The following is a 22,601-nucleotide window of genomic DNA, read 5'->3' as shown; positions in this document are numbered from 1 at the left end:
TAAGAGGAGACAGTGTCAGGTGACTCCGGCCTGGAGGTCGCACACCTCACTGTCTCACCTCCACCGTCCAGTAACAGGAGACAGTGTCAGGTGACTCTGGCTGGAGGTCGCACCACTCACCTGTCTCACTCCAGTAACAGGAGACAGTGTCAGGTGACTCTGGCCTGGAGGTCGCACCACTCACCTGTCTCACCCTCCAGTAACAGGAGACAGTGTCAGGTGACTCCGGCCTGGAGGTCGCACCACTCACCTGTCTCACCGTCCAGTAACAGGAGACAGTGTCAGGTGACTCTGGCCTGGAGGTCGCACCACTCACCTGTCTCACCCTTCACCGTCCAGTAAGAGGAGACAGTGTCAGGTGACTCCGGCCTGGAGGTCGCACCACTCACCTGTCTCACCCTCCACCGTCCAGTAACAGGAGACAGTGTCAGGTGACTCTGGCCTGGAGGTCGCACCACTCACCTGTCTCACCCTCCAGTAACAGGAGACAGTGTCAGGTGACTCTGGCCTGGAGGTCGCACCACTCACCTGTCTCACCCTCCAGTAACAGGAGACAGTGTCAGGTGACTCCGGCCTGGAGGTCGCACCACTCACCTGTCTCACCGTCCAGTAACAGGAGACAGTGTCAGGTGACTCTGGCTGGCCTGGAGGTCGCACCACTCACCTGTCTCACCCTTCACCGTCAGTAAGAGGAGACAGTGTCAGGTGACTCTGGCCTGGAGGTCGCACCACTCACCTGTCTCACCGTCCAGTAACAGGAGACAGTGTCAGGTGACTCCGGCCTGGAGGTCACACCACTCACCTGTCTCACCCTCCAGTAAGAGGAGACAGTGTCAGGTGACTCTGGCCTGGAGGTCGCACCACTCACCTGTCTCACCCTTCACCGTCCAGTAAGAGGAGACAGTGTCAGGTGACTCTGGCCTGGAGGTCGCACCACTCACCTGTCTCACCCTCCACCGTCCAGTAACAGGAGACAGTGTCAGGTGACTCCGGTCTGGAGGTCGCACCACTCACCTGTCTCACCCTTCACCGTCCAGTAACAGGAGACAGTGTCAGGTGACTCCGGTCTGGAGGTCGCACCACTCACCTGTCTCACCCTCCACCGTCCAGTAACAGGAGACAGTGTCAGGTGACTCTGGCCTGGAGGTCGCACCACTCACCTGTCTCACCGTCCAGTAACAGGAGACAGTGTCAGGTGACTCTCACCTGTCTCACCACCCCAGTAACAGGAGACAGTGTCAGGTGACTCCGGTCTGGAGGTCGCACCACTCACCTGTCTCACCGTCCAGTAACAGGAGACAGTGTCAGGTGACTCTGGCCTGGAGGTCGCACCACTCACCTGTCTCACCCTTCACCGTCCAGTAACAGGAGACAGTGTCAGGTGACTCCGGCCTGGAGGTCGCACCACTCACCTGTCTCACCCTTCACCGTCCAGTAACAGGAGACAGTGTCAGGTGACTCTGGCCTGGAGGTCGCACCACTCACCTGTCTCACCCTTCACCGTCCAGTAACAGGAGACAGTGTCAGGTGACTCCGGCCTGGAGGTCGCACCACTCACCTGTCTCACCCTCCAGTAACAGGAGACAGTGTCAGGTGACTCTGGCCTGGAGGTCGCACCACTCACCTGTCTCACCCTCCAGTAACAGGAGACAGTGTCAGGTGACTCTGGCCTGGAGGTCGCACCACTCACCTGTCTCACCCTCCAGTAACAGGAGACAGTGTCAGGTGACTCTGGCCTGGAGGTCGCACCACTCACCTGTCTCACCCTCCAGTAACAGGAGACAGTGTCAGGGTTCCTGCCGCTGGGTTAAATGACCTGGTGCACGGGCGCCGGTCGGTTCACCGGGCACGGGCGCCGGTTGGTTCACCGTGCACGAGCGCCGGTCGGTTCACCGTGCACGAGCGCCGGTCGGTTCACCGTGCACGGCTACTCTCTTTGGACACCTCGTTAAAAACATGGTCGGCCTTTAGAAAAGTTGAATTACCGCGCAGCAAATTCCACTGCAGGGCGTGTTTACAGAGTTAGCTTGGGAGAATAAACACGAGCACATTTTCAAGCTGTTCTGTGCAGCCGTTACCGTGGGAACCTGAACGGACTGTATGTATAAAGGATCTAGTTGACCTGGCGAGGGGGGGCGACCAGGGGTCAGAGGGGGCAGAAACGAAGCAGGAATTCAAACAATCAGCAAATGAAAGCTTTATTTTTTTCTGCCAACAGTCCTGCAGCCACTCCAGGAGGGGGGGCGGTTGGATCCTCTCCGCTCGGACTCCCCGGAGCTTCCTGGCTCCCTGTGTTTGTGTGTGTGGGGGGGGGGGGTCATGAGTAACGGCTGCAGTGAGTCACAGGAGTCGGTGTTTCTGTCAGAGGGAGCTGCAGCTGTGACACATGTGGCCTTTTAAAGACGCTCCGCACGAAATCCGTTACGATTGAAGGTTCCCGGCGGCTCCTTAGTCAACCGAGGCGTCCACACATTTATTCACTTGGTCAACGCCAGAGCTGAACTGGTTAATCTGGTCAAAGTGGCCAGTGGATCCTGGTGAAGTGTCAGGCTAGTTTTATCTCTTAGATTTAACACAGGAGCTTGACCTTGGTTGACCTTTGCTTTGGAAAAAGGTGGCTGGAAATAGAGGGATGGCTGTGCTGGTGCTGGTGCTGGTGCTGGGGGGGGGGGGGGGGCAGGAGGGCAGCACAGGGACACACAGACTGGACCACTCAGGTGTTATTATTGATCCCACAGCTGACAACAAACAGGAACAAACATTTTATACATTCCGCTTGTTCAAGTCATCCCACACTTCCCGTTTTTCCATAATCCCCACCCCCCCTTTAAGGCATCTCGACAGAAACGGCGGCGTGATCAGTCAGGGTGGGCGCACGCACAGACGTGCACGTTTATATAGAGGACATACAGCTGCAGGGTGCTGGGCAGACTGGGAGGGTCGGCCCGTCAAAAGTACCAGAGAACCCTGCTCAGCACCCCCCCAACACAGACATCCTGAGATTAAAGCCCCCCCCCCAACACAGACATCCTGAGATTAAAGCCCCCCCACAGCAGAGCAACAGCAAACCTTAGATCCATCGAGACAGTGGTGGGAAACATAGAAGCCGTTTATTTCAAGCACAATTCCAAAAATCACGTCATCAAAGCTCTGGAAGGGAAGTGAGCCAAGCGGGGCAACAGCTGCGGATCTGCCCCGACGGGGGATTGAACCAGCAACCTTTGGAGGTAAGAGATCTTCCTCCTGAGGGGGGACTCTGAGCGTGGTTCCACGTCCTGCTCACTATCACAATAAGAGCAGGTTTGTTCCGAACAAGCACAAAAGCAGGAGATTTAAAGGACATCTGGAGCATTCTCAGGATTTTGGAAGAGGATCCCAACTAGAACCAGCTACTGGAGCCCACCCAACGTCTGGAGATCCCAACTAGAACCAGCTACTGGAGCCCACCCAACGTCTGGAGATCCCAACTAGAACCAGCTACTGGAGCCCACCCAACGTCTGGAGATCCCAACTAGAACCAGCTACTGGAGCCCACCCAACGTCAGGAGATCCCAACTAGAACCAGCTACTGGAGCCCAACCAACGTCTGGAGATCCCAACTAGAACCAGCTACTGGAGCCCAACCAACGTCTGGAGATCCAACTAGAACCAGCTACTGGAGCCCAACCAACGTCTGGAGATCCCAACTAGAACCAGCTACTGGAGCCCACCAACGTCTGGAGATCCCAACTAGAACCAGCTACTGGAGCCCAACCAACGTCTGGAGATCCCAACTAGAACCAGCTACTGGAGCCCAACCAACGTCTGGAGATCCCAACTAGAACCAGCTACTGGAGCCCAACCAACGTCTGGAGATCCCAACTAGAACCAGCTACTGGAGCCCAACCAACGTCTGGAGATCCCAACTAGAACCAGCTACTGGAGCCCAACCACGTCTGGAGATCCCAACTAGAACCAGCTACTGGAGCCCAACCAACGTCTGGAGATCCCAACTAGAACCAGCTACTGGAGCCCACCCAACGTCTGGAGATAAATACTTAAATAGTTAAAGCAAATGTGGCTTCTAGTCCTGCACTCTGATCACGTGCCCCTGAGCAAACCTCCACCCTCCTGGACCTGAAGGGGCTGGTCCTGGTCCTGCTCCCCGCTAAGGTCAAGGCCCCTCCTGCAGAAGCTCCACCCTGACGCCCCGTTGGGCCCCCGTCCACCGGCTCCCCCCCCCCCCTCTGGATCGAGGATCCAAACGCACTCCGGATGGGAAAGGCTGGGTTGTGTAGCGGGAGAGGCCGATCAGCTCAGGGGCAACATGGCCGAACATCTGCACTACAGGGGTGGGCTGAAGCCCCCGGGGGGGCCCTGAGCTGACCTCCATCGCCCATCATCATCACCCCAAGTGCACCCAGAGCTTATTGAGAGCCTCAGGAGTCGGGAGGAGCTGTGGCTGTTTTAAAGCTGGTACTGGTCCAACACACCCCAGCACCGCCCCCCCCCCCCCCCCCCCACGCCACGGCTCAGCCTGGACGAACCAAAGCGCGACCCCCAAACGACCCAGAGAGGAGCAAAGGGTGAAGGAGCCCACACGCTAAAGCTTTCTCAGGGAGGAGGAGCAACTATTTACAAAGTTGCCTGGGTCAGACGGGACAACCAATGGGGGGGGCAGGAGACTGTTGCCGCAGCAACGGGAAATGACAGCATGTGTGAAATACTTAAAACAGAGATAAATCTTAACAGGAAGTAAAACTAAAAAAAATAATAAGACACACGTGGCGTTCCAGCAATAAAGGCAACTACTTGCAATCAAGGAGAACTCTCCGACTTTAGAGGCAACTAAGAGCGTCCCAGCCCGGCCACTGGGGGGCGGGGGGGGGGGGGCTGGGCAGGAGGGGGGCAGAGCGTCCCAGCCCGGTCACTTGGGGGCGGGGGGGCTGGGCAGGAGGGGGGCAGAGCGGTCGTCGGTGGTGGTTCGTTTGAGTTTAATGCTTCTGATCTGTGACAGCAGACCTCCTCCTCCTCCTCCTCCTCCTCCTCCTCCTCCTCCTCCCCCCGTCTGGCTCGTTGGCTCCAGGCCCCCAGTGGAGGATGAGGGGGCCCGGGGCCGAGGAGGAGCACCGAGGCCCCCGCTGGTGGAGGAGTCTCCCGCGGACACCAAGACCTGGAGCTGAGCCTGCTGCTGCTGCTGGAACAGCTTCTGCTTCTGCTGCTGGCTCAGGGGCAGCTGGTACTGGCTCTGGCTCTGGCTCTGGCTCTGGCTCTGGCTCTGGCTCTGGTACTGGCTCTGGCTCTGGTGGGGGTGGGGGTGGGGGTTCAGGCCGTACTGCTGCACGGGGGGGTTCACCTGCAGCTGCTGCTGCTGCTGCTGCAGCGCTCTGTGCTGCTGGAGCTGCTGACTCCTGGAGTTGATCTGCTGGTATTTTATGCTGCTCTCCTCCGCTGGCTGGGGGGGGACGGTGGGCACGGCAACAGGGATGGGCATGTGGCCGGGGATGAGCTGGTAGTACGGGGAGGAGCAGGGACCCAAGGCACTGAGGCTCTGGGTGGAGGTGCAGAGTTTACTGTAACCCAAGCCCCCCGGTCCTCCAGCAGAGGGCGCTATGAAGACGTTCTCCTCGCTGCCGCGGGGAATCTGGGGGGTGGAGATGGGGATGGGGACCCCCCCGCTGATGGTCCCCCTGCGGTACGCCGGCTTGGAGGAGGGTTTGCGCCTGATTGTGGCCGTGTGGGACGGCAGCTGGTGTCCGGGTCGGCCCGCGGCGTCGGGCTCGGCCAGCAGGCTGACGGTGGAGGTGGGCCGCTTGGACTGGGCCAACTTCCTGAACTGGAGACTCAGGTCGGAGTTCCGCGGGATGGTGGAGGATTTGTCAAAGTTGGTGCCGTGAGAGAGGTGATGGAGGGAGTCCACATCTCCGTGGAGAGAGATGGACTCATAGTCGGCTAGAGGGGGGGGAGAGGGGGGAGATGGTGGCATTAGTGGTATTTGTGTATCCTGACGCACCTTTAACAGGTCTGACTAAAACATCCCACATGCTACTAAACAACTTTAGCACCTTGGAAACAAAGAAGAAAAAACAGGCAGCAATTTGGGGATCTAAAACTCATTAACAGAGGGGGGGGAGAGAGAGAGAGAGGGAGGGGGGAGAGAGAGAGAGAGGGGGGAGAGAACAGAGAAGCTACCAGAACGTGTCAGCAGGTCTGCTGGGGATCTAAATCTCTCTGCTTTAACAGCCCAGCCAGTGTGTACATGAATCACTACAGCGGTGGTTAACACTTCCCAACTCTGCGTTTATTTGGAAACCAAAGGGGCAGGAAAGGATGTGTGGGACGAGTGTGTGGGACGAGTGTGTGGGACGAGTGTGTGGGACGAGTGTGTGGGACGAGTGTGTGGGACGAGTGTGTGGGACGAGTGTGTGGGACATGCACTTTAAGGGGTTTTTAGCAAGCAGGAGGCTGGAGAAGCACAAAGAGACGGGTAGTCAGAGACCTACCATAGAGGGAAGGTTCTCTCTTTACCACTGGAAGAGAAGGAAGCAAGGACATTTACCAGATTAGCCGAGGGGGGGGGGAGAGAAAAGAGAGAGGGGGGGAGAGGGGGGAGAGAACAGAGGAGCTACCAGAACGTGTCAGCAGGTCTGCTGGGGATCTAAATCTCTCTGCTTTAACAGCCCAGCCAGCGGTGGTTAACACTTCCAAACTCTGCGTTTATTTGGAAACCAAAGGGGCAGGAAAGGATGTGTGGGACGAGTGTGTGGGACGAGTGTGTGGGACGAGTGTGTGGGACAAGTGTGTGGGACAAGTGTGTGGGACAAGTGTGTGGGACGAGTGTGTGGGACGAGTGTGTGGGACGAGTGTGTGGGACAAGTGTGTGGGACGAGTCCACATGCACTTTAAGGGGTTTTCTTAGCAAGCAGGAGGCTGGAGAAGCACAAAGAGACGGGTAGTCAGAGACCTACCATAGAGGGAAGGTTCTCTCTTTACCACTGGAAGAGAAGGAAGCAAGGACATTTACCAGATTAGCCGAGGGGGGGGGGAGAGAAAAGAGAGAGGGGGGGAGAGGGGGGAGAGAACAGAGGAGCTACCAGAACGTGTCAGCAGGTCTGCTGGGGATCTAAATCTCTCTGCTTTAACAGCCCAGCCAGCGGTGGTTAACACTTCCAAACTCTGCGTTTATTTGGAAACCAAAGGGGCAGGAAACGATGTGTGGGACGAGTGTGTGGGACGAGTGTGTGGGACAAGTGTGTGGGACAAGTGTGTGGGACAAGTGTGTGGGACGAGTGTGTGGGACGAGTGTGTGGGACGAGTGTGTGGGACAAGTGTGTGGGACGAGTCCACATGCACTTTAAGGGGTTTTCTTAGCAAGCAGGAGGCTGGAGAAGCACAAAGAGACGGGTAGTCAGAGACCTACCATAGAGGGAAGGTTCTCTCTTTACCACTGGAAGAGAAGGAAGCAAGGACATTTACCAGATTAGCCGAGGGGGGGGGGAGAGAAAAGAGAGAGGGGGGGAGAGGGAGGGAGAGGGGGGAGGGAGGGAGGGAGGGAGGGGGGGGGAGCAGAGGTCCTACCGTGCGAGTGTATGGTGTCCTCCGAGCAGGACGGGGTGGTGGTCTGGGTGCTGTAGCCGCTGGAGCAGTGCAGAGAATCTCTGCTGCTCCTGGAAGCGTCCGAGCTCAGCGCCGCCAGAGACAGGGTCAGCTGGTCCTGGGCCGCACCCGCCTGAGCAGAGGGGGAACCAGCACACCTGTAGTCCCAGAACAGTCTGCAGAGTCCACAGATGAAGGCACTCACCTTCCCAGACGTGGACATGGCTCGGAGTCTGTCCCCATGGTGGACGTAAGCACTGAGCGGGGGGGCAGACAGCCCGTTCTCCGTCTCACCCATGCCCCCCGATGCCAGCTGACTGACGGGGTTGGCGCCATCCTGCGATAAAGAGGGAGTATTAGGAAGTTAAAGTCATCGGATCTCTCGGGAGCCAGCGAGGGTCCAGCGGCTACGCGAGGTCCACGTCACTGACGCCACCATGAAGCAACACACAGGAGAGATGATCCACAGCAACGGGGGTGCTGACAGTACGGACATCCTGATGGGCTCCAACACACAGGGACAGGGACAGGGACAGGGACAGGGACAGGGACAGGGACAGGCCAGGGGACACACAGGGACAGGGGACGCAGGACACAGGGACAGCGGACGCTCACACCTCTGGTGCTAGGACACAACAAGCCTGAGCGCTCTCCACAGACGTCAACACACGACATTGGGATGGAATGGGAAAGGTGGGATTTGATTCCATTTCTCACAGCGATCGGTGCCCTGCGGTTACCGCGGCGACCCGCCGGGGGGCGGTGGCCGCGGCCAGCGGCGTAACCGTGGTGACCGTGGTGACCGAGGCGAGCAGGGGAGTTGCCTTCGCTGAGGGAGCGGCGGGTTTCCTCAGGGCGGCTGGGGAGCGAGGGGGGCTACACAGGAAAGGTTAGAGCCAGTCTGGTCAGAGCGCCGGGGGGCAGGGGCGTGCGTGCAGGGGCGTGCGTGCCGGGGCGTGCGTGCCACGCCACGAGTGGCTCCTAGTGAGGAGGCAACATCCAAGCAAGCGCTGCGTCGCTAGCATCATTCTCAAAGAAGATATGAGCAGTTAGCATGTGTTTCATCTACAGCGTTGCCTTCACTGTCATTCCAAAGGATGGGAATTTTAGCTTTCTGGCCCTGTAAAATCTGCCAAACGGTCAATATGCCAAAACAAGCCAAAGGAAATAAACCAGCAGAGAGATTACAGGAAGGCCGGACGGTTCTGAGAAGAAAGCGAATGTAAAGCAGCTTCTGAAACCGTTCCAAAGCTTTTACCTGGAGATGAAACCCGTCCACGGTGCAGCCGATGGAGTCCAAGGAGGGGACGTGTCTCACCGACCCCGACTGGTAGCTGGGGACGACACAGAGCCTGGCATTAAACACAACAGACACCTGTGGAGCGGCGCCACAGACGCTTCACACGTGCTGGCGCCACCACCCCTCCGTACAGCGCCGTACTGGACGTCAGGAAGTGGGCCGGACTTGGACGCGCGCGTCCTAACGAGCCCCCTCACGGGGACCTCCTGTTCCGTGTGCACGTGGGTGCTGCTGCTCACCTGCTGATGCTGCTCTTCCTGGACAGCGTGCTGCTCGGAGATGCAGGAGGGGTCTGGTAGGTGTAGTTAAACTCAGAGCCTTTGAGGTCCAAAATGACCTTGGACACATCAGAACATCAGAACATCAACCCGCGCACGCCCTCGTGCACATACTGAGAATCAGCACTACTATCAGGACGCTCTAGATGTTGCATCCGGAGGAAAGAAAGTGTCATGTGACCCAACAAATCCTGACTGTGATGATCTCCGTGAGCAGAAACCTCGATGACATCATGAAGAAGATGATGATGATGAAGGTTCCTACCTGTTCGCTGGCTGCTGGGAGTTTATTGGGCTCGGCCGTCAGGTGGATCAGATCTTCCAGGATGGTCTGCAGGTGGGTGACCTCCCCCAGCATGTTGATCTCATGGTCCTGCACACATGGGACGGAGAAGGTGAGGTTCCTGGCCGAGCGTGGGCCGGAGGAGGCCGTGCGAGCGGCACCGACCAGCACGGGCTTCAGCATGCTCACGAAGCTGCAGTAGCGCGCCCGCTCCTCCACCAGCGCCCTGCACACCGCCCGCTTCTCCGTCTCCTCCAGGACGGCGTAGCGCACGTTGACGTCCTGCAGTGCGCTGTCCAGCTGGCCCCGAGCTTGGTCCTTCCCTAGAGGAGGGCGAATCCATCAGGAAACGAGCCGGAATAAACCACGTCGCAGGAAACAAACAAGGCGAAGCTAAAAGGGAACAGCCGCCGACCCCATGTGGAAGAACCAGCCTGGACAGAAGGTGCTGCACCACCCAGGTGTCACCAGCAGGCGGCACTACACGACCGAACCCGGCTTTACAGGGGTCCGATCACTCACATCACACGGGTGTTGGTGGCTGGGTGACGGAGATAATTAATGATTTGGATAAATTCACCATTTCAGCGCTTCTCTATGTGTCTGCACTTAGTGATCAAGATGGCTGAAGAATGACCCAGAAATGGAGATGAAGAAGGGGAAATCTCATATTATTATTGAGTTATTAGACGGGGAACAGGACGCTAAGCTGGTGCAGCTCAACATGTGGCATCTTCTCAAAGAGCCAGGACCCTGGCTGGGAATGCCCCAGGTTCTGAGGGAGTCAAAGGAACCCAAACGGGTCAGGCGGAGGTAGGTGCTCTTACCTTTTTTCACCTTCTTCTGCAGTTTGATGGTGTCTGAAGACTTCTTCTTGATGTCCGCTCTGGCCTTTTTGTACTCTGATAAACAAGGACAAGAAAGCACAGCGTGAGCAGGAGGCCACGCGCACGTGTCTGCGCACGTGGCCCGCCGGCGTACCTTTGGCGTGGTCCTTGTCCAGCTGACCGGCCCCTTTCTTCCACTCCTCCATCTTCAACTCCAGAGGGGTGATGAGGCTCTCTGAAAGGGCCCTGGGCAAGACAAAGGGAGAGCGTTGAGCCCTCAGAACAGCACGCCGTCTCCCCCCAAAGCCAAGCGTGTCTTACGTGGTGAACAGCTTCAGCTTGGACTCGATGCTGCGGTGTCTCATGCACATCCTGGTCAATGCCGAGCCGATGTCCTTGGTGGCGCCTGGAAGACACAGGCGGGAGCAAAGCAGATACCGGGTGACTGGTCTGGTGGGGGAGGGGTGGCGACACCTCCGGCTCAAACCCTCAGAGCGGGGCTACAAACCCCGGTCGGGGTCCAGGGGACCCGGCCGTCGGGGTCCAGGGGACCGGCTGGGCGGGGTCCAGGGGACCCGGCTGGGCGGGGTCCAGGGAAACGGGGCGAGCCATCGTAGCCAGTAACGTCGATTTAAAAAGACGAGCACATCTCTGAGAGAAAATGTCTGATCTCGAGGCCACAAGCAGTTACAGTGGAACATTTGAGGCAAGCAGTAGGCTGTGGAGGTGTGTGTGTGTGTGTGTGTGTGTGTGTGTGTGTGTGTGCGCGTGGGAGGGAGGGAGGGAGGGAGGGAGGGGGGGGAGGGGGGGGAGGGAGAGATTAGTGGCTAATAAAGTTGCATCCAAGAACTGTAACACGATTAAGACCTCATGACCAGTGTTGTAATGCAACAATAGTGTGTGCGTGCATGAGCAACACACTATTGGCACCTTACTCACCGCCCATGGTGAAATAAGGTTTGTTACAGAATTCATCCAAACCCTTATTAACACCTTATAAATGAATCCTAAAGCAGGAAGAGCCTCAAGAACAGGACTGAAGAGGGTGATCCTAGCTAGACACGTTTCATCTGATCTACTTTGTTTAAGGGGCGGTCGCCATGGCAACAGCCCGGCGTCAACGGCGACTCTCCTGGTGTCGTTGGCGTCTGAGCCTGAGTCACCGCTGAGCGTTTCTCTGTATAAACACACAGGCCATAAAGGCCGGCGGCATGGTTCTGATCTGGGGGGGGCAGGAAGCACCGTTGGATCTCTATCTCCTCCTCTATCTCCCCTCTATCTCCCCCTCCATCTCTCCCTCCCTCCATCCATCCCAGTTTGCTCTTTCTCTTCCCTCTCTTCCCTCTCTTCTTTCCCTTTGGTGGCCGATCACAGCCAAAACAGCCATTCTTGGCCCCCGATGCACGAGTGTGAGCAGAGCGCTGGGTAGACGAGCGCAGACATGAGCGCTGGCGTGTGCACGTGCACGTGCAGGTGCAGAGTGCGTGGGTGAAGCGATCAAGGTGTGGCGAGGTGTGTTTGCCTGATTTCCCTGCCCCTCCCTGTCCTGGCTGAGGGCTCGTCTGGGACAGAAGCGCCGATGAACGCTGACGTGATGATCAAAGGCTGTTGCGCAACCTCCTCGAACATGAATGGCTCCATGTCGCCGGAGACCGTCGTTTGATCCTCTTACTCATTGCTAAAGGTCAAAGGTCAAAACATCAGCCGTGTGGCTTATGAAGCCAAGGATGGAGAGTAACAGGACATGTGCCAGACGCTGAGACCTGGCCTCTGATGCTGGCCCAGGCCAACGCCGCTCCACCTGAGGGGCGCCCCGGGGGCACCACGCGGCTCCTGGGGGTCCGTTTGCCCTGTTTTTAGGACCGGGCCGCAGCGACCAGCTTGGACGGCCACGTTCAGACATGCGATGTGAACAGACCGACCCAAAAAGGCCCATCTGAGGCCTGCGGTGGGGAGCACAGGCAGCCAAAGGCTGAGACAATAAAACACAGCTGGCGCCCGACGCCGCCGCACCGCGCACGGAGCCGCGTCACATGACACTGCTGCAAGCCTGGGTTGGACCGGTGCCGCCGGGCGCTCAGATTCCTGCACACCTGTTCTGGTTGGGCCCTCTATTGCCTGGAGGCCTGCTCCCATGTGAGGAGGGCTCAGAAGCACTGGGAATCAGCCCGGCCCTCCCTCAGCCTCATCCGGCCACTTTCAATACGACTGTGATGGGGAAAACACACCAATGATTCTCTGGTTTGTTTGTTCTGCACTGTTCAACCCTAATCCATCCATGGATCCTGTAAAAACTCTAAAATGGACACACAAATCCATCTTTTAACAACAACAACAACAACAACAACAACAACAACGTTTAAGCTGATAGATGAGGCCAACATTTATTTATTTGGGCCTGTCAAAGAGACTTTGAACGTAGTATATGACGGTGTGTGTGCGTGTGTGTGTGTGTGGTGTGTGTGTGTGTGTGTGCGTGGGAGGGAGGGAGGGAGGGAGGGGGGGGGGGGGGGGGGGGGGGAGGGAGAGATTAGTGGCTAATAAAGTTGCATCCAAGAACTGTAACACGATTAAGACCTCATGACCAGTGTTGTAATGCAACAATAGTGTGTGCGTGCATGAGCAACACACTATTGGCACCTTACTCACCGCCCATGGTGAAATAAGGTTTGTTACAGAATTCATCCAAACCCTTATTAACACCTTATAAATGAATCCTAAAGCAGGAAGAGCCTCAAGAACAGGACTGAAGAGGGTGATCCTAGCTAGACACGTTTCATCTGATCTACTTTGTTTAAGGGGCGGTCGCCATGGCAACAGCCCGGCGTCAACGGCGACTCTCCTGGTGTCGTTGGCGTCTGAGCCTGAGTCACCGCTGAGCGTTTCTCTGTATAAACACACAGGCCATAAAGGCCGGCGGCATGGTTCTGATCTGGGGGGGGCAGGAAGCACCGTTGGATCTCTATCTCCTCCTCTATCTCCCCTCTATCTCCCCCTCCATCTCTCCCTCCCTCCATCCATCCCAGTTTGCTTTCTCTTCCCTCTCTTCCCTCTCTTCTTTCCCTTTGGTGGCCGATCACAGCCAAAACAGCCATTCTTGGCCCCCGATGCACGAGTGTGAGCAGAGCGCTGGGTAGACGAGCGCAGACATGAGCGCTGGCGTGTGCACGTGCACGTGCAGGTGCAGAGTGCGTGGGTGAAGCGATCAAGGTGTGGCGAGGTGTGTTTGCCTGATTTCCCTGCCCCTCCCTGTCCTGGCTGAGGGCTCGTCTGGGACAGAAGCGCCGATGAACGCTGACGTGATGATCAAAGGCTGTTGCGCAACCTACTCGAACATGAATGGCTCCATGTCGCCGGAGACCGTCGTTTGATCCTCTTACTCATTGCTAAAGGTCAAAGGTCAAAACATCAGCCGTGTGGCTTATGAAGCCAAGGATGGAGAGTAACAGGACATGTGCCAGACGCTGAGACCTGGCCTCTGATGCTGGCCCAGGCCAACGCCGCTCCACCTGAGGGGCGCCCCGGGGGCACCACGCGGCTCCTGGGGGTCCGTTTGCCCTGTTTTTAGGACCGGGCCGCAGCGACCAGCTTGGACGGCCACGTTCAGACATGCGATGTGAACAGACCGACCCAAAAAGGCCCATCTGAGGCCTGCGGTGGGGAGCACAGGCAGCCAAAGGCTGAGACAATAAAACACAGCTGGCGCCCGACGCCGCCGCACCGCGCACGGAGCCGCGTCACATGACACTGCTGCAAGCCTGGGTTGGACCGGTGCCGCCGGGCGCTCAGATTCCTGCACACCTGTTCTGGTTGGGCCCTCTATTGCCTGGAGGCCTGCTCCCATGTGAGGAGGGCTCAGAAGCACTGGGAATCAGCCCGGCCCTCCCTCAGCCTCATCCGGCCACTTTCAATACGACTGTGATGGGGAAAACACACCAATGATTCTCTGGTTTGTTTGTTCTGCACTGTTCAACCCTAATCCATCCATGGATCCTGTAAAAACTCTAAAATGGACACACAAATCCATCTTTTAACAACAACAACAACAACAACAACAACAACGTTTAAGCTGATAGATGAGGCCAACATTTATTTATTTGGGCCTGTCAAAGAGACTTTGAACATAGTATATGACGGTGTGTGTGTGTGTGTGTGCGTGCGTGTGTGTGTGCTGCAGGCAGGAACTAATTGCTGTAAGCACTTTGTGCGTTTGTGTTCTGACGTGTCTAATGGAATCCAGAACTGAATGGACAAAACCTGAGAGAAAAATGTGACCTGACAAGATCAGGCAGATTTGGTGTGAGAACACGAACATGTGTGTTGTTTTGGGTTGGCACCTGTTGCGGTTCAGCGCTGAGCAGCAGCTCGGCCTCTTTTATCTGGCACTATTGTTAGTCCCCTGTCCCCTGTCCCCATAGGGAGCGTCCACCCGCTAGTGCTGCACTACTGACGCTAACACGGCTAAGTGTTGTGTTTGGGTTCATCCAGCTGCTGGACCTGATTGGGTGGAACAGAAAACACACACCCACACATATAAAGGTGCCTCTTTCCCAGAAGAATGCCAGTGATTTTATTCTTATCTTTGATTTTTCAGCCGTGTTGTGAATGAACTGAGCAGGTGATCAGACAGCGTAGGGAAGAGAACTCCCTGGTCCCTGAAGTCACACAAAGAATTTCCTAAGAGAGTCTCTAATGCATCCAGTCAGCAGCCAGTGGGAAGTCTTGTGATGTGTGTTCACGTGACTGGGAATTTGGCCTTTGTGTGAATTCTTTGAGGACCCCATGATGCCAAAAACGTCAAGGATTGGATGGCTGGTGGGGAAAGCAGTCATGAGGAGTCAGCAGAGAAGGACCTGCTTCCCAAACCAGCTGACTGGGCCACATTTAGTATCGAGCTGTAATTCAGTGAAGATGTGTGTGTGTGTGTGTTTAAGTAGAACAAATGCACTTTGGACCAAAGTTGGACAGGAAAGGAGGACGGATGATCAATCAGGGTCAAAGTTTGGCATCGATTCATGAGTAAACAGGCGGCCGTGTGTTCATCAAAGCTCCGTCGACCACCAACAGACCAAAGGAGCAACGCAGGGAGACACGGCCGACCCCCCTTCTGGGTCCGGTCCATCATTATATCAGAGGTGTCGTATGAAAGCCTTTACACATCATCCCAAAGGAGGAGGAAAACATCAGCGGTCCTCACTATTATATTAGAATCTGCTGCTAACAGATCCTCACATGTCAGCAGTCATGTGGGATCCACCCTGACGCGGGTCACATGACTGGCCTCTCTGGCCACTGCAACGGCTTTGCACCGCTAACACGTGAACGGCTCCATCCGCGATATGATGCATATGACGCAGGAGAGCCGGGCCAGTCTTCCAGCACGCCAAAAGAGCGTTGCGGTCACGGAGAAACGCGGAATATTCGAGGCTTTTCTGCTGGCATGTCGGGATAAATCCAGGATTAGGCTGATCAACGGGTCTGAACTTGTGGTGGACAAACCCAGAAAAGAACCACGGGCAGGAACCAGGGCACAATGCCAGTTTAAAGACTCCAAATATTGTCTCTTGCTGGTTCTTTATTTTAAAAACAATCTGCACAGGTATCACCGTGGTAACCAATCACCCGGCTCACAATGTGCAGACGGGTCCGACCGGTCCTGAGAGGCACGTAGCCTTTGGCTACCGAGTTATACAACAGGCTGGTGTTGTTAAACGCTGCTGGGCCGGGTCGTCCCTCTGGGGGAGACGGACCCGAGCGTGACGGAGAGCAGCCAACGGACATGTGGACTTCCCTGAACTCCGCTTCATCCTTCCCACGCGTCTGTGGGTGACGCAGCAGCAACGTGCACGCTCTCCCGGCAGGACTGAAGCGAGCCTGACGGAGCACGTCTGCAGCAGAGGGTGTCCGTGATTCACCGCCCACACACACGCACACACACACACACACACACACGCACACACACGCTGTGTCGCTGGGATTCCTGAAAACACAGCTTCCTCCTTACAGAAGCTGCACGCCACCGTCTCAACAAGCCCCAGCACACTCTCACACACACACACACCACACACACACACACACACACACACGCCAGATCTATTCCCAACGGCAGGGAGTCATTGTTGGTCCTTTCTGGATGGTTTTGGTTGAACTCCGCTCTACAGCTTCATTGTGCTGGGTATCAGTTTAATGGAGTAAACGTGTCTATTTATACACAATAAGCAAAGTATATGAGTAACGGATTAAAGCTCTTTTCAGCAGGACTTTAAGGCACCGTGATAAAGTGTCGTCCATTTGAAACACGTGAGGGTGGGAGGACACTTACCCTAACCCTCTAACCCTAACCTAACCCTAACCTAACTCTAACCCTAATGCTAACCCTAACCCTAACCTAACCCTAACCTAACTCTAACCCTAATGCTAACCCTAACCCTAACCTAACCCTAATCCTAACCTAACCCTAATCCTAATGCTAACCCTAATCCTAATGCTAACCCTAACTCCAACCCTAACCCTAACCCTAACCTAACCCTAATCCTAATGCTAACCCTAACTCCAACCCTAACCCTAACCCTAACTCTAACCCTAACCTAACCCTCTAACCCTAATCTAACCCTAACCTAACCCTAACTCTAACCCTCTAACCCTACCCTAACCCAACCCTAACCCTAACTCTAACCCTAACCTAACCCTAATCTAACTCAAACCCTAACCTAACCCTAGCCCCTAAACCCTAACCTAACCCTAATCTAACCCAAACCCTAACCTAACCCTAACTCTAACCCTAACCTAACCCTAACTCTAATCTAACCCTAACCCTAATCTAACCCAAACCCTAACCTAACCCTAGCCCTCTAACCCTAACCTAACCCTAATCTAACCCAAACCCTAACCTAACCCTAACTCTAACCCTGACCTAACCCTAACTCTAATCGAACCCTAACCCGAATCTAACCCAAACCCTAACCGAACCCTAACGCGAACCCTAACCGAACCCGAACGCTAACCCGAAGCGAACCCTAACCGAAGCGAACCCAACCCCGAACCAACACGAACTCTAACCCTAACCTAAGCGAACCCGAACCCGAAGCGAACCCTAACCGAACCCTAACCCCGAACTCGAACCCTAACCGAAACCGAACCCTAACTCGAACCCTAACCTAAGCGAACCCAAACCCGAACCTAACCCAACTCGAACCCGAACCCGAACTCTAATCGAACCCAACCCTAAGCGAACCCAAACCCGAACCGAACCCGAACGCGAACCCGGACCGAACCCGAACTCTAAGGAACCCGAACCCGAACCGAACCCTAACTCTAACCCGAACTCTAACCCGAAGCGAACCCGAACCCGACTAACCAAACCCGAACCCGAACCGAACACGAACCGAACCCTCGAACCCGAACCCTAATCGAACCCTAAGCGAACCCAAACCCGAACCCGTAACCGAACCCGAACCTAACCCCTAACCGAAGCGAACCCGAACCTAACCCGAACCTAACGCTAACCTAACCGAACTCTAACGCGAACCCTAATCGAACCCTAACCCAACCAACCCGAACCTAAACCCTAAACGAACCTAAGCTAACCCTAACCCGAACCCTAACCTAACCCGAACCTAACCCTAACCCTAACCTAACCCTAACCCTAACCCTAATCTAACCCTAACCCTAACCCTAACCCAACCCTAACTCTAACCCAACCTAACTCTAACTCTAACCCTAACTCTAACCCAACCCTAACCCTAACCTAACCCAAACCCTAACCCTAACCTAACCCTAACCCTTAGTTCCTCAGGGCCCCAGCACGAGGCCACAACAGAAGCTGCGGCTCTTTTCAAGCTTCCACCAGTCAAACGCTGATAAAATGTGAAACAAATGGTTGGAACGGACACCAGGTCCGGCCCACTCAGAGAAATGGAACCTCCTGGAACTGATTATGCTTTCCTTCTCTTTTCTCTTAGGTGCTGCCGATAATAGACGTCTCCTGGTGTGTGTGTGTGTGTGTGTGTGTGTGTGTGTGTACCTCTCGTCCCTGTTGCCATGTCTGCCACCTTCTGAAAGGCGTCCAGGAAGGCTCCAGTCATGGTGATGGTCGTCCTGCGTGAGAAGGAAGCATTAGTGTCGTTCTTAAACTGAACACAAAGCTGCAGCTGCAGCCGGGTGGGATAAGGTCAAAGGTGGAGTTGGTGTCGGTTCCTGAGCATTTGGATCCACTTCAAGAGCCCAGGTACACCGGGAGGAAGTCCATCTCCCCCTTAGAGAGCTCCGTTTGATATCATCTCTGCACCAGTGTAACAGGTTGATCCTGTGGGGGCGTGGCCAAAGCTGCAGCGCCGCAGGTCGACCCTCCACCTGGCCTCGCAATTTGGCCATAAAAGAAATAACATCTTGTTCCATTACAACTCAAGCTTTCCTGAAGAAAAATAAGCAGGAGAACCAAGAGCGCATGTGTGAAGACGTCCCAGGCGCCAACATCTGGTCTTGAACAGATCAAACTGAGTCATGTTCAGCAGCCATTTCCAGCACAGCTTTAAATTAAGTTCATTTCAGCTGTTTCATCGCGGCTCCTGGAGCCAATTATCTGCAGTTCCACCACTATATTAGCTGGTTATTCAACAGTTAATAAACACTCTGGTTCAGTTGGACAGAGTGCACCTGATGATCGGACGTTCCGGTTCTTCCGTGAGGAAGCACAAAGCCCAGTTGTGTCAGTTCCAGGAGGTGGGCTTTAAACTGAGAGCAAGACAAGCTGTGGTCCCAGTGCAGCAGTGTGCAGCTTTACTGGTGGGGACCTTGGACTGGTGGGATCTGGATTCCTGCCACCACAGGACAACATGATCGATGTCCCAGTTTCAGCCCGTTGAGCTGGTCAGGACTGGAGAGGTCTGTCCAGCTGGCTCCGTGCTGGGCCTGGACCAGCCACTACCACCTGGATGACTGACAACCCTACGCCTGGACCAGCCACTACCACCTGGATGACTGACAACCCTACGCCTGGACCAGCCACTACCACCTGGATGACTGACAACCCTACGCCTGGACCAGCCACTACCACCTGGATGACTGACAACCCTACGCCTGGACCAGCCACTACCACCTGGATGACTGAAAACCCTACGCCTGGACCAGCCACTACCACTGGATGACTGACAACCCTACGCCTGGACCAGCCACTACCACCTGGATGACTGACAACCCTAGCCTGGACCAGCCACTACCACCTGGATGACTGACAACCCTACGACTGGACCAGCCACTACCACCTGGATGACTGAAAACCCTACGCCTGGACCAGCCACTACCACCTGGATGACTGACAACCCTACGCCTGGACCAGCACTACCACCTGGATGACTGACAACCCTACGCGTGGACCAGCCACTACCACCTGGATGACTGAACAACCCTCGCCTGGACCAGCCACTACCACCTGGATGAGACAACCCTACGCCTGGACCAGCCACTACCACCTGGATGACTGACAACCCTACGCCTGGAACCAGCCGCACCACCTGGATGGACTGACAACCCTACGCCTGGACCAGCCACTACCACCTGGATGACTGACACCCTACGCCTGGACCAGCCACTACACCTGGATGACTGACAACCCTACGCCTGGACCAGCCCCTACCACCTGGATGACTGACAACCCTACGCCTGGACCAGCCGCTACCACCTGGATGACTGAAACCCTACGCCTGGACCAGCCACTACCACTGGATGACTGACAACCCTACGCCTGGATCAGCCACTACCACTGGATGACTGACAACCCTACGCCTGGACCAGCCACTACCACTGGATGACTGACAACCCTACGCGGGCATGGACCGCCACTACCACCTGGATGACTGACAACCCTACGCGTGGACCAGCCACTACCACCTGGATGACTGAAACCCTACGCCTGGATCAGCCACTACCCACTGGAATGACTGACAACCCTACGCCTGGACCAGCCACTACCACCTGGATGACTGAAAAAAACCTACGCCTGGACCAGCCCCTACCACCTGGATGACTGACAACCCTACGCTGGACCAGCCACTACCACCTGGATGACTGAAAACCCTACGCCTGGACCAGCCACTACCACTGGATGACTGAAAACCCTACGCCTGGACCAGCCACTACCAACTGGTTGATGACAACCCTACGCCTGGACCAGCCACTACCACCTGGATGACTGACAACCCTACGCCTGGACCAGCCACTACCACCTGGATGACTGAATGCTGAAAACCCTACGCCTGGACAGGCCACTACCACCTGGATGACTGACAACCCTACGCCTGGACCAGCCGCTACCACCTGGATGACTGACAACCCTACGCCTGGACCAGCCGCTACCACCTGGATGACTGACAACCCTACGCCTGGACCAGCCCCTACCACCTGGTTGACTGACAACCCTACGCCTGGACCAGCCACTACCACTGGATGACTGACAACCCTACGCCTGGACCAGCCACTACCACTGGATGACTGACAAACCTACGCCTGGACCAGCCACTACCACCTGGATGACTGACAACCCTACGCGTGGACCAGCCACTACCACCTGGATGACTGACAACCCTACGCCTGGATCAGCCACTACCACCTGGATGACTGACAACCCTACGCCTGGACCAGCCACTACCACCTGGATGACTGAAAACCCTACGCCTGGACCAGCCCCTACCACCTGGATGACTGACAACCCTACCCTGGACCAGCCACTACCACCTGGATGACTGAAAACCCTACGCCTGGACCAGCCACTACCACCTGGATGACTGAAAACCCTACGCCTGGACCAGCCACTACCAACTGGTTGACTGACAACCTACGCCTGGACCAGCCACTACCACTGGATGACTGACAACCCTACGCCTGGACCAGCCACTACCACCTGGATGACTGAAAACCCTACGCCTGGACCAGCCACTACCACCTGGATGACTGACAACCCTACGCCTGGACCAGCCGCTACCACCTGGATGACTGACAACCCTACGCCTGGACCAGCCACTACCACCTGGATGACTGACAACCTACGCCTGGACCAGCCACTACCACCTGGATGACTGACAACCCTACGCCTGGACCAGCCACTACCACCTGGATGACTGACACCCTACGCCTGGACCAGCCACTACCACCTGGATGACTGACAACCCTACGCCTGGATCAGCCACTACCACCTGGATGACTGACAAACCTACACCTGGACCAGCCACTACCACCTGGATGACTGACAACCCTACGCCTGGACCAGCCGCTACCACCTGGATGACTGACAACCCTACGCCTGGACCAGCCACTACCACCTGGATGACTGACAACCCTACGCCTGGACCAGCCACTACCACCTGGATGACTGACAACCCTACGCCTGGACCAGCCACTACCACCTGGATGACTGACAACCCTACGCCGGACCAGCCGCTACCACCTGGATGACTGACAACCCTACACCTGGACCAGCCACTACCACCTGGATGACTGACAACCTACGCCTGGACCAGCCCCCTACACCTGGATGACTGACAACCCTACGCCTGGACCAGCCACTACCACCTGGATGACTGACAACCCTACGACTGGACCAGCCACTACCACCTGGATGACTGACAACCCTACGCCTGGACCAGCCCCTACCACCTGGATGACTGACAACCCTACGCGTGTGTTTACCTGAGATGTGATTGTAGTTTGGCTCCTTTGGTTACAAAGTCCTCCCATGTGGGGTAACTGGCCTGCAACAAAGACAGAAGAGGACAGTTACAGAGAGCTCGTCAGCCTGATGAGTGCATTCAATGGTTATCTCTCTGGAAGCTGACAATCATAACGACAAAACTGCAGCGAGACATTTCATTTATTTAGGAATGCCATTATCACGGAGAGGCTGTTAATTTAGGCAAAAACCAAAGGCAGCTTTCGTCTGCTGCCAGGAAACGCTCTTGCTGGGGCTGAATCACCTCTTTGTGGGCTTGTAACTAGTCAACGTCTGCGGTCTGTAGCAGCAGCTGACTGATTATGTAATGTGTGGCTGCTTTGGGCTGAGGGATCTGACCTTGGGTTGCATCTGTGACCAGCAGCTGCGGGTTTAACCAGCCATTAACCAACCCCCCCACCCCCGCGAGCCTGGTGCAGAAATACGCCGAGTTTGGACCAGCAGAACCAGAGTGGACAACATCAGATCTGCCTGCGCAGTAATGCTTTTTATTTTTGAGGGCTTTATTTCACCATTGTGTTAAACCTAATCTGACATCCCAGTGAGGCGCATGCCAAACACCGAGCTGGTGTGAGATTACAGCCTAAAAATGTCATCTCAGCACGTTGTCAAGCTA

General features: G+C 55.9%; 1 protein-coding gene across 8 annotated transcripts in view; it reads right to left on the bottom strand.

Moving 5' to 3' along the window:
- Positions 1-3,091: 3,091 nt before the first annotated feature.
- mtss1 (MTSS I-BAR domain containing 1) overlaps positions 3,092-22,601 on the bottom strand; it is a 25,389-nt gene continuing 5,879 nt past the window's right edge. The window contains exons 2-15 of one of the 8 annotated variants that reach the window (XM_057029827.1): positions 21,946-22,007; positions 18,287-18,360; positions 10,585-10,669; positions 10,418-10,509; positions 10,264-10,338; positions 9,602-9,759; positions 9,419-9,526; positions 9,115-9,212; positions 8,834-8,912; positions 8,293-8,451; positions 7,781-7,912; positions 7,558-7,708; positions 7,400-7,426; positions 3,092-5,931 (exon numbers count right to left, since the gene is read on the bottom strand). In XM_057029827.1, the coding sequence (XP_056885807.1) occupies positions 4,907-5,931; positions 7,400-7,426; positions 7,558-7,708; positions 7,781-7,912; positions 8,293-8,451; positions 8,834-8,912; positions 9,115-9,212; positions 9,419-9,526; positions 9,602-9,759; positions 10,264-10,338; positions 10,418-10,509; positions 10,585-10,669; positions 18,287-18,360; positions 21,946-22,007 (2,325 nt within the window). In that variant the 3' untranslated portion in view covers positions 3,092-4,906. Of the gene's footprint in view, positions 5,932-6,482; positions 6,510-7,399; positions 7,427-7,557; positions 7,709-7,780; positions 7,913-8,292; positions 8,452-8,833; positions 8,913-9,114; positions 9,213-9,418; positions 9,527-9,601; positions 9,760-10,263; positions 10,339-10,417; positions 10,510-10,584; positions 10,670-18,286; positions 18,361-21,945; positions 22,008-22,601 lie in introns of all 8 variants that reach the window. The other 7 variants (XM_057029826.1, XM_057029833.1, XM_057029828.1 and 4 more) reach the window with 7 other exon arrangements.

The sequence above is a fragment of the Takifugu flavidus genome, chromosome 4 (assembly GCF_003711565.1).
Source record: "Takifugu flavidus isolate HTHZ2018 chromosome 4, ASM371156v2, whole genome shotgun sequence".
Lineage (NCBI taxonomy): Eukaryota > Metazoa > Chordata > Actinopteri > Tetraodontiformes > Tetraodontidae > Takifugu > Takifugu flavidus.
This window is presented reverse-complemented; position numbering and strand designations above follow the sequence as displayed.